General features: G+C 34.7%; 1 protein-coding gene and 1 non-coding gene across 2 annotated transcripts in view; both read left to right on the forward strand.

The window, feature by feature from the left end:
• Positions 1-15600, forward strand: part of LOC118734478 (protein no-on-transient A-like) — a 21456-nt gene extending 5856 nt beyond the window's left edge. The window contains exons 3-7 of the mRNA XM_036464197.1: positions 3-798; positions 878-1186; positions 1238-1320; positions 13143-13327; positions 15481-15600. Of these exons, the coding sequence (XP_036320090.1) occupies positions 3-798; positions 878-1186; positions 1238-1320; positions 13143-13327; positions 15481-15508 (1401 nt within the window). The 3' untranslated portion in view covers positions 15509-15600. The remainder of the gene's footprint in view (positions 1-2; positions 799-877; positions 1187-1237; positions 1321-13142; positions 13328-15480) is intronic.
• A 1426-nt stretch (positions 15601-17026) lies between these two features.
• Positions 17027-17097, forward strand: LOC118734863. Its single transcript, XR_004992476.1, has one exon. It is a non-coding gene; the product is annotated as a small nucleolar RNA U18 (small nucleolar RNA).
• Positions 17098-17561: the final 464 nt, after the last annotated feature.

Raw genomic sequence — 17561 nt, forward strand, 5'->3', positions numbered from 1 at the left:
GAGCCATGGGAGGGCCAACATACGAAATACAGCCAGTTGAAGCAACCGAAGAACCTAAATTTTCAGGACGCAATCGTTTATATGTTGGTAATCTAACTAATGATGTATCAGAAAATGAGTTGCGTGAGATGTTTAAACCTTATGGCGAAATCGGAGAAATATTCTGTAATGCTGAGAAAAATTTTACATTCCTAAAGTTGGACTTTCATGCAAATGCACAGCGTGCAAAGCGTGAGTTGGATGGTACCAATCGCAAGGGTCGGCAATTACGCGTGCGTTTTGCACCAAATGCCACGATACTACGCGTTAAAAATTTAACACCTTTTGTATCAAATGAATTGCTCTACAGATCTTTTGAAGTTTTTGGACCCATCGAGCGTGCAAACGTTGTGGTTGATGATCGTGGCAAATCTATCGGAGAAGGTATTATTGAATTTGCCAAAAAGTCGTCGGCAAATGTGTGTCTACGTTTCTGCAGTGAGAAATGTTTCTTCCTCACCGCTTCTTTACGGCCATGTGTGGTTGAGCCGTTCGAAGTAAATGAAGACGATGATGGTTTGCCAGATAAATCACTAAATAAAAAATCGCCAGAATTCAATCATGAACGCAGTGTAGGGCCGAGATTCGCAGAAATAGGTTCATTCGAACATGAATATGGTACCAGATGGAAGCAATTGCATGAATTGTTTAAAACAAAGCAAGAAGCACTAAAACGAGAACTTAAAATGGAAGAAGAGAAACTCGAGGCCCAAATGGAATATGCTCGCTATGAGCACGAAACTGAACTGCTCAGACAAGGTAAGCCCGAATTCTTGGATTGAGGAGATGCTATTATGTATTTAAATGCATTAAATAATTTATTTCGTTCTATGTACAGAGTTGCGGAAACGCGAATCCGATAATGAACGCAAGAAGATGGAGTGGGAAATGCGTGAGAAACAGGCAGAAGAAATGCGCAAACGCGACGAAGAAAATATGCATCGCCAACAAACTGAAATGCAGACACGAATGTTGCGTCAAGAAGAAGATATGCGCCGCCGTCAACAGGAAAACACATTGTTTATGCAAGCACAGCAACTGAACTCATTGCTTGACCAGCAAGAAGGCTTTGGCGGTAACAATAATGGAGGTAATAATTTCGACAACTTTGGTCGAGCATCCAACAATTCGCCATTTGAATTCAGAGGTAAAATTTCTGACTTTGAATGGAACGAATTATACTAATAATTAACGTCAGATCCAATTTCTGCACTTTTAGGCGGCAATGCCGGTGGTGGTAATAGTGGCAACGGCACTGGCAATGGGCCTAATAATCCACAGGTACGTTCATTTTTCGATCTCTTCTTGCGATGAAGTTTCTAGGCAAACAAACTCAACAAACATGCTGCATTTAAAAGTACAAACAAAGTTAAAAAAAAGATAGCTGCAAAGTGGATCATACTTTTGCATCCTAAATGCTTTGCAGCGCTTTATACAAGTGACGACAATTATTGAATCAATCGTATTTCGAAATAGATTCACACCAAATTCAATTTCCACCTTTGTGGTGTTATATTTTATGCATTCTTTTAGTAAATGCGTTTCAAATTCGAAAAAAAACTCGCTTTTGTAATGGCAATATTTTATATTTTTAATTTGTAAACCAAAAAAGATAATAATAATGTGCCTCTTCTGAGGCGTTTTTAGGAAAAAAAAAAATATATATATACTTCAATTTCGCTGTTCAGATACGTATTGATATGTGAAACTACTGGTAGCGATTGTAAGATTAATGCTAATATATAAATTATGTAGCTATTCATATCCATTCCAAGTGCATATGGCGAACATTCTCTAGGAATGTATTGACATTCGGCCAAATGTCAATTATGCATTTCAAAGGAACTGCAATTTAATGTCTAATGCTTAAGTAAGACAATATATTGCTTAGGCCTTTGAGAGTTCGCCTTAGCACAAGTTTGGTTCGTGATTTGCTATAAAATGACATTCTTTCGTAAATTCACTACTGAGAAATTAAGCAGTAAACAGAATTTGTATTAAGAATGAAGCATACAAAATCTGTATGGCTTTATTTTATGTTAGGTTATTTGCTTTCTAATGTGAAAAGGAGATGCATGTTTACATTCATTTACGATTATATTGCATATACATATGGGTTACTTAAACAACAAATGTTACGGGGAGTGTGTCTGATTGCAATGTTGACTTAAAGGTCTATCATTATTTCAAGAAGCATATTTTGGCTAAAATTTTCTGAACAAATTTATTAAGTTGAAGCGCGTAAGCGTCTTAATTCGTATTGTAGTTAGTTTGCTTGATTAAATAGTTTGTTAATTGTGCTGGTGGTGTACGCGCGAACAGAGGAGGCGCCAAACTGGATAGACTTTTACATACGTATATGGTTTTGAATTTGGGCTCTTGTGGGGAGACTCTGATACTCAGGCTGACAAATTTTCATCTCAGAAAAGTTGCAGCTGATTTGTGATTTGCTATTGGAATCTGATATTCAGAATAAATTACTTTTGGAATGACGTTATTCAGGGATTAAAAGGGATATCTAAACAATGATTAATGATCTACTAACACGATATATGTAATACTTCTACATTGGCAGTTATCTTCTCAACGTGTAAACATTTCGAAATCAAAAGGAGACAGTCTCGTACCGTTTTTGTGTAAACGAAAAATAATCGAGCAACTGTCAAATCACACCAGTGGCGGATTTAATTTATAGTTCAGCTTCCCATATGGAATTTAGAACTAGGTGTAGTTTAAAAAAGTTTGTAAATGGAAAAATAAATATTCTTTATGGTCAAGTACGAAATCGTCTTTGGCCTTTATTATTATTTGCCCGAAATTAGGTTTCAAATCATCATAGTACAGTTAGGTTTGGGAGCAAGCGTAGAATTAACTCGTCTAATTTTGTCACACCCCACCAAACAATTTATGTTGCCGGCAATAAGAAAACGTGTCGCCCTCGGAAACAAATTTATTGCCGGTAATATTGCCATCGAATCGATTTCCTATTACCGGTCGCTCTAAAACGTCCGCCGAAGGCAACTCGCCTGGGTGAGTCGTTTTCTTATTACCTGAATGAGTCCTTTTCTTATCGCTTCAGGCGATATTTGGAATAATTTTATTCTTCTTGATACTTCATTTATTTTTTTGTATACCAAATTGCAACTTACAATCGGAATTAATTCATTTTCTCGCTGTGAGACTTCCTATTTTTTCAATTTTGTCCTTGGGCATAATTTAGATGCTTTTGGCCAATGCTATTGACGCCATATTCATAAGTTTCCGAATTTTTGAGAACTTTTTTATTCAAAATTGACATGAACGAAGTGGTGTTGCCGATTTGTCACCACAGCAATAAATCGGTGAGTCGCCAATTTGTTGCCATTGACGATTGTTGCCTATTTCTCATGTTTTGCATGGTGGGACGCTTGCGTAGATATCTTGATAACTATTAAATGAGTTCTTCACAAATTTAAGAATTCGATTAGTACGTTTTGGCGTTGCTAGATATGGGGTTTTTTCCGAAATATAACGCAGCTCTTCAAACCGTTGCTTTTTTTGTAGCGCAAGAACATTTTGTAGAACAAGACCATATATATTTTAACGTAATCATAATGCCGGTATTATTGACCCTGCCCTTCTCACTTACGTTTCGGTGAAACTTCATTTTGTCTTATCGGTGGGATATTCGCTGGCAACTGATTGTGCTGAATTGATTGTTTTTCCAATTCAGGAACTGCATGCGGCCATAATTATTTACAATTGCCTTTTGAGGCACTCGATAGTTTAAGTTTTACACCATCGGTAGTATCGATTGTAACGTTTCGTTTTTAACGGGTAATTAGGTTTAGAGCTGCATTATTATATGAACTTTTTCGCTTTATTTACATACTTTCTTAGATATGTATCTAAACGAAAAAGCCTTTGTACCAATAAATATAAAATTAGAATGATAGAGTACTGTAGATACTATCGATAACGGCTACAACTATCGATAGTAACAACCTAAAAACGGCACTATCGAGTGCCATCGATAGTTTTCCAGCTCTCAAAATTAGAGCAAACACGAACATTTTATGTATCTATGCACACAAGATTTCAGATACACACATCTATTCATCGTTGCTCCATACAAAGAAAATAGTAAAATTAAATACAAAATTCCACCGCAATTCTAAACCGCTTATCGTAGCAATTTTTCTTGTCATTGAAACGCTCCTGACTTTTTATGTCACTTTTAAATTAATCATAAGCCTGCCTCGCTCTGGAAACAATATATCTTTACTGTAATGTTTTCGTACGGTACTAGCTGATACTGCCACTATAGGGGTATTACATATTTGATTAACACTCAATTTACATTTGGTATATGCAAATTGATGTTTCTGTGTCATTTAACGCTTCAACAAGATTTATTTAAATGCTTTTGGGTTGGGCTGTTTTCAGTACTATCAGAAATTTGACAAACAATGAAATACATACGTATATTTGATCCCGTCGCATTACAATGATGCACGGTAACATTCAGTATTCAACATGGTTTTGTTTAAATGTACTAAAAAAAAACATAAAAATTTTTTGGGAATATGCAATGAAAATTTGCATAAAATGTGGTGTGATCGCTTTGGGCTTCTGTTGAAATACCATCAGAACAGAGCTGAAGTCTTCGTAGAACTTGATTAAAATGCTGCAAATTAATTCATTTGTTTTGTGATGGTACTGCATGAGTACAATATGTCATGACGTACGTATATACAAGTATGTACGAAGGGGATACAATTGAAATATGTAAATTTTATTCTGAATGTGCTTTACAAGTAGTTTGGACTTTTGAGTCATTGCAATTGGAATAGATTTCCCGTGACTTTCATTAATTATTTATAACCAAAAAAGAATACACAAAAGCTATAAGACTGGTATACTTCGGCATACCAATTTGAAGTAGGAATGGTTGAGTGGGAAGTTTACATTTTTTGCGTATACAATTTTTAATTAACAGAAACCGTTTTAACTACAACAATTTGCATATGAAATTCTTTATTACATTCACTTGCGAATAGGATCCGTTTTCATTTGAATTTGGTGGTGGTAACCAAAACCAAGGTGGCAATCAGCGCGGTGGCAATAATAACAACGCAAACAATAATCCATGGGAACGAAGAAGACGTTTCTGAGAAACAGTGTCACCTTAAATTAATGAGCGTGAGCATTTTACGCTGGATATAGAATGGTCTAAAGTGAATATTATGAACAGATCGAACAATTAAGTATACCAATACTACTACTTACTCTACCCTACCCAACCATAAAACACACAATCAAGCAGTGCACGCTCTTATTGGAACGTTATAAAATTGTATTGTTCAATGAACATAACTTTACCAAGGACCATGATTTGATCAACGACAGATAAATAAGATTTCAGCAGCGCTATTACTTGCGTAAATTACAAACAAAAAAAAAAAAACATATATATATATAAATATATCTATATCTGTATGCTATTTTAATTCATTTAATCTTAGTGGAAAAAAATGTATTGAAATTACGTACATTCTCTTTAGGAAGAAGTAAGTTAACTGCGAGCTACATTTATCAAGTGTAAAATTTGGTCTGAACCATTTTAAATGTATAACAATTGATAGTAATTCAAAACCAACAAATAATATTCAAAATCATCTGACGCTGGAAATTCTTTGATTTCGCGACATAATTATTGATAAGAAGTCAAGTAGTTGAGCTTTTATGTGGAAGGTGTCTCCTTACACGATGTGTGATCTCTGATACATTCAATTCACAGTTTGCTCCTCTTGATAATATTTAGTAATATAACCATAGAAACCATAAATATTAATGAAAAAAAAAAAACATATTCAAACTGAATAGAATTATTCATTCAGCTTTATCGAAATTTGGATCAAGCACGTGCAACATTTTCAATACATTTATACGTTGCTGCTTACTTACATATATATTATGTGTATGTAAAAGATAAAACTCTAGGCGACCAACTTTTTATTTCATTCACTAGTTTGACTATAATTTTTTGCAAAAATTTTGAATAAGTATCATCTGTTTCATTTGTAAAAAACGAAGCCAAAAATTCGGTGAAATAAAATGGTGTTTGCCTCTAGCAGATCATACGCGTGTGTAATATTTTTTGTACTACATATTGAGTAAAAAATCGACTTATTACACATTTATTTATGTAGAAACCCCAAAATTTTTAGCCTATTAATATAAAATAATACATGTTCAACTGTGTAATTAAAAGAAAAAAAAAACCTTTTTTGATTTAAAAATTCTAATTTACAAATTTGTACTATGGGTGGGGGATGTGAGCTGAATCAAAAAAAAAAAAAAAAAAAATTGTTTGAATGTTGTTGGTGATGTGGAGAAATGTGCGTGCCAAATGCTGGAGAAATTTCAAATCGGGTTGTATGTGTGTGTATTGATGGCGTTCTGAAGGAAGATGTGCACCGAGTTTTTATTATTTTCTGTTGTAGGGATTATTTGCGAAAATATGTGTTTTGCTCAGTGGGGTTAGAAGATTTAGGCTAGAGGTTAGGATACTTAGAAAATATTTGTATATGTATTTTACACCATATTTGCAAAAGCACTGATTGCATGAGACTTTTTTTATGAATTTTTTTTTTTTTCTTGATTTTGATATTCACACGAAAATGAACTAATCTACGAAGAACTTAGATTGCATATGTTTTTTAATTTTAATTTTTACCGTCATAAAAATTTGTAAATTTTCACCAATATAAAAATATTTTACAAAAATTGGGCATTGCTTTTTCCAGCTAGCCGTTGGCATCCAAATTAAAACTGTTTGCACTTGATGTGGCAGATATTAGCTGGTGTCAGAAACAAAGAAGTTCCGAAAACCCAACAGGCAGGTTCTGATTTAAGACAATAAATTGCATGAATTTCAATGCATGTCTCTCGTAGCTCAGCCGTCCGTAGATAACTTCAAATTGCTCAATTTTTTCTGTTGCATATTAGACACATCATCCTTTTATATTTTTGATCGACCAAAATCTAATAAACTATAACTTATATTCGGAAATTTGTTTCGGTGGATCTGTGAATTTTGAAGCAGTGCTTGCAGAATTTTATTCCTATTTCTGCACTGTCACAGTTAAACCTAGTTTACCTTCTCGCTTAATTATTTTGCATAAAAGGAAATTAATTTATTTTTTAATTGATGTTGACTTTTCACTAAAATTGAAATACTTAGTTTTTTGGTTATTCAATTTATCTTTTTTCGATCGGAAATTTTTATTCAAAATACATATACATTTGGATGCTTACACTTGAAATAAACCTAGTAAGAAAGTAGAAAAAATATTTAGAATTAGTGTGATACACAAGCGATCAACTAAGTTTAAGGGGGAATTCTTTGAAGTGGCAGTCCACTTACCATAAACAGTTTTGGAACATTCCAGTAATTTTTTTTTTGCAAACATTGAGGTTAGTTATCGACTAGAAAGTGACCACAAAAAGACGCGCTTTATTCTCTGTTCTCCAAACGAGAGACAACGACTTTATCAACAAAATCTTGCATAATTCGCGATTTAGCAAATCTTAATTCTCCGAACTATTTCTAAAAATGAGAATTTGAAATTTTCAGTAACTAAGCTAAGCGGATTTGTGATCAACGAATTAATTTTTATGTATAAATTTTATTTATTACATAATTCTAATGATTTTAATTTAGCGGCTATTTAATACTAAAATAACTCAAATTTACCTATAACCGTTTTTCTAGTGTGGATTTTTTTATGTCCACTTGTGGACAGGCCAATTTTACCACCACTGAAAAGAAAAAAATTAGCTAGAATTTCACAAGTTATTAAACTCTAATATGAATATTTTTTTTATTAGTTCGCACTGTAACAAAAACTACACAAATAAGTTTCAAACTCTGTACAAAATTCATTCAAATTTTGAACTCCAACCACATTTTTTAGAAATATGCAGTTTAATACCTCATTTAATTTTAGTGTGGTATAGTGTAAGTTTGAAGTAGCTCATAATTCTGGTTGACTTGAAAAAATTTTTCTATACGATGGTGCGCATTTTTCACATAAAAGTATGGAAAAAACTACACAACCGCCGGAAAAAAAATATCAGCGAGAACTTTGAGCCACTTCAAACAGACATGCACATTATTATGTTAAAATTAAATGGGCAAACTGCAAACCCGAAATTTTCGAAAAGATTTTAATTCAAAAATTTTAAACTTTTATGCCAATTTTAAGATTTTTCTAAATTTTATACAAAATTCAAACGTTATATAAAAAACAAAAATATATATTTTATAATTGACAAAATTCTACATTTTTTTTTATTGGTGGTATGGTTTGCATGGCCACGATTTCATTTTTTTTTATTGAAAATTCATTCACTTCAAGTTTTTTTTTTTTAAACTACATATACACAAGACAAACACATCTAAGCGATGGTTGTCGAGCTATTCACAAATTGATTCTCACGCCATTTTCTAATAATATACCGACTAAGGATTGGTATTAGAACTGCATCAGTTCAATAAGTGTCAATCCAAACGTTAGCGACGGGTTTTGCTGGGCTAGACACGTGTGTCGTGATAACGAAAATCAATTCCTTTTAACGGTATCTGCAACAAACCACAAATATAGTGGCACAAAGTATGTATCTGTCGTTTTGAAAGTGGTATAAAACTATAGTTCTTGCCCGCAGAAATTTCGGAACAGGTCTATATGTATTGTCCAGAAAAACAAAAGAGATGTGTCCGAGTATTTTAGTTTTCGCAAAGAAGCCTTTATCTCCACACTGGGATGCACTTAGTTTAGATAGACAGACACATAAATAGAGTATGCACTGCGATCAGCAGATCCATGCACTTAGTTTAAAAATTTTCTTATTTTTAGTATAAAATGGAATTTTCAAAAATTAAAAATTTGCCATTAAATTAAGTTTACTTCCTATTTACACGGAGCTTGGTATTCGGAATCGGGTATATCTGCATGCATTTAGGGCTGTGTGTGTTACTCCGACCCGCGTGCATTCTAAGGAATAAACAGCTACAATTTCTTGGAAAATTTAAGCCAACTAAATACGAAAATGATGGCTATCATTTTATATACAAAATATATAGATAGCTATTTATACGATCAAAGCTAAGTTTTGAAGGGCTGAGATCAAATTCAAATTCGGATAAAAATTGTGAAAGTCGTTAATGTTATTTTGAACAAAATTTAGCCTTAGGTATTCCACTCCGTTCAGTAGCGATACAATTGGCCGCACATTTCTTTGGTTTCCACTCTTTATTTTCTAATAGCAACGTCGTTTTTAAAGATAACCATTGATTTATATTTCAGCGCTAGATTAAAGCAAATTATGAAAATTTCGCTTTATGAAAATGCAAAACAAACATTTTCTAAAAAAAAAAAAAATATGTATACATGTATGTACATATGTATATATAGACAAGGGAAACAAAGGAATTTCCCTTTAAAAACTAACTGAAGTGACGACTAAAGTTTTACACCGAGTAAATTTGACAAAATTCAAAATGATCTCTAAATTGCTATAATATTTACTACTGCAGTATACAATAAATACAAATATAAATTACCGATTATTGACTTAAAACAACAATATTATAATAGAAAATTGTACAGACTATATTACTTGAGACGACGACAACGCTTGATAAAGGCACGGGCACTCGACTTGACAATCCTTACAAACTATTAAACGAGCACTACTAAACTCTATAGAAGACGACTTTAAGCTACCCTTAGCGACTCTTTAACAAATAACTAGCTATACTATGTGGCTCGCTCTGTGGAAAATGTGTTGTTACTACATACAGCTAACAGGAGGACACTTAACCCATGTTATTAAAGACGAGGCAAGCATCTATTGATGAAATTGCTCTCTTTGTTGTAATTGAGATGATGGAGAATTTAAAGCTGCATTATTATTCAGTAACCAAACAATTATTGAATAAACGACAAGCATTAATTGCTGCTTCTACAACATTTACCATGAAATAAATTGTGAAAGATTCAACTTTGTCTCTAAGAGGTAAGAAAATGCTGTGATTTTTTACTTTTAATACAAAAAATGAATGAATTCGGAATGAAGTATTCTGGTTTGGTTTTATTCAGTTAAGCGCAATTGGCTGCAGGCAGAAAAAGTGGGTTTGGGCTTCAATCTTTTTTTGTTTTTTTTTTGCTTCTAAATTTGCATTTACTGCATAAAACACTTGAACCTTCAATACGACGTTCCGAAATTCATTTTTTATTTATTTAAAAATACATTTTTTTTATATAAGAACGTTTAGTAAACGAAACATACGGGGGCTTTTAGAACTTCAAAGCAATAACTCCTAATCTCAGATATGCCAATATGTTATTTACATGCTGTATATGATTATACAAACAAATTAAGCAAACACTCTCTTGTCTATGATATTATGCCAGATTATTCTGTAAAGCGAAAAAAAATACTATTTCTGATAACAACCGCTTTTTTTGGGGCCAAGCGTGAAGGATGCAGGCGGGCAAATGAGTTCGACTCATTTTTGTTTCTCTTAAGATTACATTGGATGGAGTAAAAAGTCATTGCTAAGTTGTTTAGGTTTTTCCAGTCATTATGTATAGAAAGATTTAAGATCAATCAATCATGTATTCTCCGTTTGGTTGATGACCTTTGAAATCTTTCGTTGCGAACGTTTCTCTGATATTTGCACGCGCAGTCAAATGAAAACCAAATATCGAGCTGGAGATTTTCTATGTTTAGGTGAAAAAATTCACATTTTTTTACTTGTCTTTCAATGTCGCATGTTGCCTGATAAACGTTGCAAAATAAACATATTAACGAAAACGGAGATGGAGAAGAAGATAAAAGATGATGAAAATAAAGAAGGATAATCAGACAACGTAAAAATAAACGTTGGGTAATAACTGTTCTCAAACAACGTAAAAAATAAACGTTGAGAAATAATTCTTATTGGCGACGACATACAACTTTCTCCTGCATATCAGTTATCAGGCAACGTAAAAAGTAAACGTTAGGTAATAACTCTTATTGGCGAAATAAAAAATATTTCTCATCTAATAACTGTTATGGAGCAACGTTTTTCCGATAAAACTTATAACTGTTATGTCCCTGATTATTCAGCTTCATTGCATAAGTCGTAAAATAGGCTAAATTTTACGACTCGACCACATTGGCATTGCGTACTGTCGTGCTGAAATAAGTAAGCGATGGAAATCGTCGAAAACTATACAGTGCTGCCAAGTTTTTACATTTTTGTACACCAGCCGAATCGATACGACTCGACTATCGAAAAACGACTTGCATACGACACGACATTCGCAATGAGGCCGATTGCTTTCAAATAACTATCTTTTCGAATGTTTCGGATACGAAAATTAATGATAACTACTGTATTCGTTTTCTATTTGATTCCGGATACGAAGAATCTCGTTGTTTTTGAGACGTTCTTGGATACGTAAAATGTCGAATTTTGTAGCCGTTTTCTATTCCTTTCCGGATACGGGAAATTGTGCGAGACCGCACAGTCGGCAAAATTTACCTTTCTCTGCTGGCTGGATAAGACTTTAGTGCTGTGACGAAGTATGCATTGCAGCGCAGTCTTATGGCTTTGCCGAAGCGAATAGGAATTGAGTAATGGCGTTTTCGTTTCTACCGAAAAAGGTTACCTTCTCTTTGGCCTCTACGCACAAATATTTAGATGAGGGCAGTGAGAAGGCAACATTTTTTGTAGAAACGAAAACACGCTATAAACAATCCAAAAATGCCCGGCACTGGTTTAGTATAAACAAATTGCAAAAAACAATTGATAAAATGAATACATTTTATCGAATCGAAATTTCCGCAACCACTAAAATGCAGTTGTCAATATACATAGCAACTAAGGTGCCAGCTTTTAGTTGGTAGTTGTATGTGTAATACCATTCCCGCCACCGGCAAACCCTCTGAAGTTCAGTTGTCAACTATAATCGACGAATTTCTTCATCAATTCAGTGGGTTTTACTGATTGAGGGAATCTTTGGTATACAAATTTCCAGCGCGGAATGTCTTCTCCCACCTTTGGTTGTTTGACGTTTTTTTTAAGAACGTCGGTTTTTTCCTTTACTAAAACTACAATATAACGAATACGCGCAGTATTGTCTTTCATTTTAAACTTGTAAAATCTCCTAAATTCGTTTTAAATTTTTTTTTCATATGACATGGTGACCAAGCTGCGGCTCCAAGCTGCCAAAAACTGCAAACATACGCAATGACTTTTTATTCCACTCGATAACTGTTCCATTTGATGGAGTCATACGCAAATCGAAAACAGATTTAATCCACTGATGCTTTTGTAGGCAAATTTGCGATAATTTGCATTACACACAATTGATGAATTGATTCTCTTACTCGTTCGTTCGTCGTTGTTAATTGCATTCATTTATTCTATTTGTTTAGGCTACATTAACATTCTCGTACATATGTAAATGAACTCGTCTAAAAAAAAAAAAAAAACTAGGAACAACTATTTTATCTATAGCTGACACATTTTGCATGTCATCGTTTTGCGTGCAAAAGTGTGTGTACAATTTTGGAGAAAATTTAAGCAATACAAATCTTTCTGTGAAATGGCATATCTGAGGCTTCTGATATTTTCTAAAAATGAATTTCCTACTCCAATCAAAAATAAAGAGATATAATGTAAAAGTTTTGTGCAAAAATAATCCTTCTCGATCGATAACATAAACGGCGAAATGTTTTTCAATCGAATTAAAAATTTGTGCATTTTTACTAAATACCACGAAAAATAATTGCAAATGAAATAAGTGTCCAGATTAAAAAAAAATTAATATCGAACAAATACAATTACATAAGTAAAAGTACGTTATAAAAAGAAATTCGTAATAACAATTTTACACTTTTTAAAGTAATAAGCATTCACAGCATAGAATAATTTAAGCAAATTTCGATTGAAAAGCATTTCAAACTGTCACACCATCAGACAGTCGCTGAAACGTATTTTCCCAATAGATTCCCCGGAACACCCATAAAAACAATTTATTTTTTTCCCCGCATATATTTTATAGGTTTATGAAAGGCGACAACAACGCGAGCGCGAGCGCAAACCCGAAAGAAGAATCGTTCCTGAAGTCACGATCGAGAAGAATGATTCGAAAGCGCCACCACCACCGCCATTTAATGTGAGAGCGGCGGGACAAAGCGAAGCCGGCGTCGGATTGCCTTCTGATATCAATTGGGATCTGGTTAAAGAGTAAGTGTTGCTGATTTAGCAAGTTTGTTTATAACGTTCCACGCTTTGTCTTCAAAACGATTACTACGGCACTTGAAACGCATATTAAATTACGCTTAATAAATACACACATAATGGCGCTGTAATTTGAATAAAAAGCTGTCAATACATATCGTGTAAGAGCGCGTGTAACTGATCCATTTGCGTTATAAATATTGAATGTCGCAAAGGGTGTGTGTTATTGACTGCTCGGCTGCCCTAGTAGATAATTTCAGGAGTTAAAAGCCCTCCCGAAAGGCATCCTAGAATGGCTTTACCTAAGAAGGCCTACCTAAATTATCTTTTGGGGTAGGCCATTAAGAAGGCCTACCTAAATTATCTTTTGGGGTAGGCCATAAAATAAGCTTTGACAGCAAATCAAATTACATGTGCCATTTCGCCGGCATGATTGGTCGTGAGATAATTTAATTTCCAATTTGGTTAATGCACTGAAAAGAAATTAAAAAAAAAAAAACGTTGCCACTAAAGTCTTCGGGTTGTTATTGTATCAGCAGTACTCAACCCCCGGTTTTTCTTATGAGTAATCATCTTCATCCTATAACTCGGCAAGCCCATGGCCGAGAAAGCCGTCGATGGGCGCAGCTCCAGAGTGCCTCCGGTGTCAGGGTCGTCGGGTTGGAGGTGCATGCGAAGAGATGTTGGGTGTTGTGTGGACCTGGCCTACATTCTAGGCACGTTTTTTCATTTTTGAGTTCAGCGAAGAGAGATAGCTTTTGAGTCTGTGGCACCACTCAGAACGGTGTTGTGCCAGGGCGCATCTTGTCTCTCTCTCTCTCTCGCCAGTTCTGTTTCTTCTATGCACATGAGCGAAGGTCGACCACCTAGGACGATGTTGCCTTTACTGGTGTTGAGGCTCGTTCTGTCTGTATCGCTGTGTAGGTGGTTGAACTCCTTATGTGGAATGTATGGCCTACGTGCGGCTCAATATCCGTTCTAAAATCGTGCAGCTGGCGTCTCACATCCCACGATAAATTGCTTCGATAGCATTGTGTTGTGGAGATGATGCTCGGAGGACTGAGATGGCAGCCTGTAGTCGTACGCTGAGCTGCGTTTTGGTATGTTCGTAGATTTCTTCATTGCGTGCCGCTCGTTCCTGCCGACCACACTGGCGCTGCGTAATTTGCCACTGTCCGGCCGATTGCCTTGTAAGTCGTAAGCAGGGTCTCTTTGTCGGCGACTTAGGACTTTGCGCATGGCATGCAATTTGTTGCAGATGGCTGCGGCGGACGCAGACAAGAAGATCAAGCTGTGAAACGTCACTCCCAGAATTTTGGTGTGGTTGGTTATCGACATTTTGGCGCCATTGACAAAGGCGTCTAGTGCGAACCTGATCACGTTGGCCGACGTAGTGCAGAGCGTAAAGCGATAAGATTTGCGGCGGAGATTTTTAGGTTTTTGGCTGTAAATAAATTGGGATAGATCGGTTATTTTCTCACAAGGATGTTTGGGCTCATTGCCTTTATCGTAAAATCATAGAGAAGCTTACCAAGTTGACTCCAGCTGGCGACGGGGGGAATATTGCCATGTAGGGATTAAACAGTGCCGAGGAGAGTACGCCGCCTTGAGGTACCCCCTGCTTAATTCTATGCGGCTTGGACTTGGCATTATGAAATTCGACTGACAACTGGCGCCCATACAGATAGGTGGCTAATCACCGTTGCGTCCCAAGCAAAAAGCGATGAGTCGGAAGTTGGCTTGGCAGAGGGTCCCGTGGTTCACAGTGTCGAATATTTTCGACAGGTCAACTGCGACTATGACTGTCCTGACACAGGGTCGACGTTGGTTCAGACCCTCGCTATTCTGTGTAGTGATGGCGTTCAATGCTGTGGTAATGCTGTGCATTTTCCGGAATCTAAGCTGGGTTTTTTGATATTGGGGATAGGAATTGTCGAGTTGTCGTGATTTAAGCCTGAGACGCGGCTGTACTAATGGTGCACCGGAGACTAGAATATGTCGTCATCTTCTTTTGTAACGTTTGTAATATATTTTCGATTAGCTTCTCACCATAATCTGATCTATAAACATATCAGTTTCATTGTATCCACACGGTTTTCAATAAATAAAATGAATATCACCTATGACATTGCTGATTTTATTTTTCTCTTCATTTGCAGGCTTCTATGCGCTTCGCTCCAATGCTGATAGGATGAAGGGAGTCAACCAACATCCATATCAGAATGGGGAAAAACATAGCAGAAGTTTTGAGGCATTTCAATGCCTAAAATCAACCAAAGGTGAGTTACGAAATTTAGTTTACAAACATATATTTTAAATCTTTCTATGATTATAACCACGGATCTAATTACTGAAAACCTTACCTTACCTTACAAATACGCTGTTGATTTATTTCTAAATGAGATTAAAAACAAAAACTAGTATATTTTCATGCTATCTTTACCAGCTCAAACTATAGATGGTTTTTCCTTTTCAAATTCTTGCAGATAAAAATCATGCGCTCTGGCATAACGAGGTAAGTTTTTGAAATGTTTCAAACAATATTAATGAAAATTCTCTAACGACTCAAAATTTTACAAGAATTAAGAAATTTTAAACAGACACAAATTGGACCAAGCAGGTTCCACTAAATTAAACTGAGCATTTTCCGACCGGTCAATTTCCAGAAGTTTCTTACTATTTAAAAAAAAAAAGCTTTGTTTGTTTTTATAATTATTATTAGTAGATATTTAGTTTTTCTACACGAATGATGATATTAATTACCGTATGAGTATATTCAATGACTAAAACTCAACGGCTGCGCTTTTTTGCGTACTGATTTGGATTGATGAAATCTATTTTTTCATTGCCCTTCATTTTGCTACAGCATATAATTATAAAAAAACTTGTTTGTTTTTTTTTTTCAGGAATTCCTATAGTATACCAGTGTATTTTGATTTCCAGATGGTGATACAAAGCTCTGTTACGAAAATTGTAAATATCGTATTAGCGTCCATTCCAATAAACATTGTATATACGAGATTATGACAAGTGCTAAGAAATTTTATCGGAATTTCTACTTTGAAGCCAACATTTTCTATGAGTTTATAAAGGTAAGTAAATTTTGATTTCAAACTAATTCCTTTAAATTTAAATGATGTTACTAATTACCGTATGAGTTTACATACAGTGACTTAATCTTGACGGCTGCGCTTATGCGTTCTGATTTAGTAAGCAAGTGAAAATATGAAATTGAAATAATGTAAGATTATTAACATAACTGAACTTATGTATGTACATATTTTTATTTCTAAGTAGCATTTTTAGACAGATCAACATTTGTTTGAACAAAAATTTCTATTTTTTTATTGAAGATTTATGGCCTTATCCGTAGAAAAGAAAATATATTAAAAGCGCTCTATAAAATGACATTTTCATACAAATTTTCGATTTATATGTAAATCAGTTAAAGTCTGCTTTATTTTTTATGAATTTGGGTGTTAAAGCATAAAACATTTTATCATCTTTCACTTGCTTATTTACTTAGTTTAAGCATAAAAATATATATTTTGTTCGTTACAATTGTTACAACAGCCTTTTTTTCATTTATAGGTGGATGCAACTGCCGTTCAATCAAATGATAATAGCGATATCAATTGAAAAGGTAAATAGTTCGTGCTAAGCGACTTCCCATAACTTAAGTATATTTTTAATTCTAATTAATTCTGTATGATGATATTAATTGGTCCGTGTTTATGAATTTATATTGATTTTCACCTTTCCAATTACTGATTGACAGAAAATAACAGTTCTATTCAGCTATTTAGGGATAATAAGTTAAAAAATGCCTTGAGCAATTTTCCCTATCAGAAGAACACACAATTATATAGATTTTTTTTCGAAAAAATATTAATTAAAGAGAGCCGTGGTAGCCGCGTTGAACTTGTTGAACGCCCAAGGCACGGTTTGTCACTTCACTCTACTAGAAGCCGTTGAGACGTCCGCGCCGGTACAACAACGTCCTATTTACCACGGGGCAGATTAAATCTCGAAGCAAAGAAGAATTAACATTGTTATAGCAGCATAGAAATTCCGTGTTGTAGGGACGATTTAATATACTGTGAACATGAGCATGCATTAAAGACGAAACAACAAAAAGCCAATTAACAACTGGTTCCACAGGTCCCCTCTCCGTTTTGACTTCTGCATCTCGAAGCCTTTTCAGCCAAGAGGGTGTGTTTGAAAGTAATCGGTTATCTCT

Source organism: Rhagoletis pomonella, unplaced genomic scaffold (genome assembly GCF_013731165.1).
Source record: "Rhagoletis pomonella isolate Grant_MI unplaced genomic scaffold, Rhpom_1.0 Rhpom_scaffold_00002, whole genome shotgun sequence".
NCBI classification, from domain to species: Eukaryota; Metazoa; Arthropoda; class Insecta; order Diptera; family Tephritidae; genus Rhagoletis; species Rhagoletis pomonella.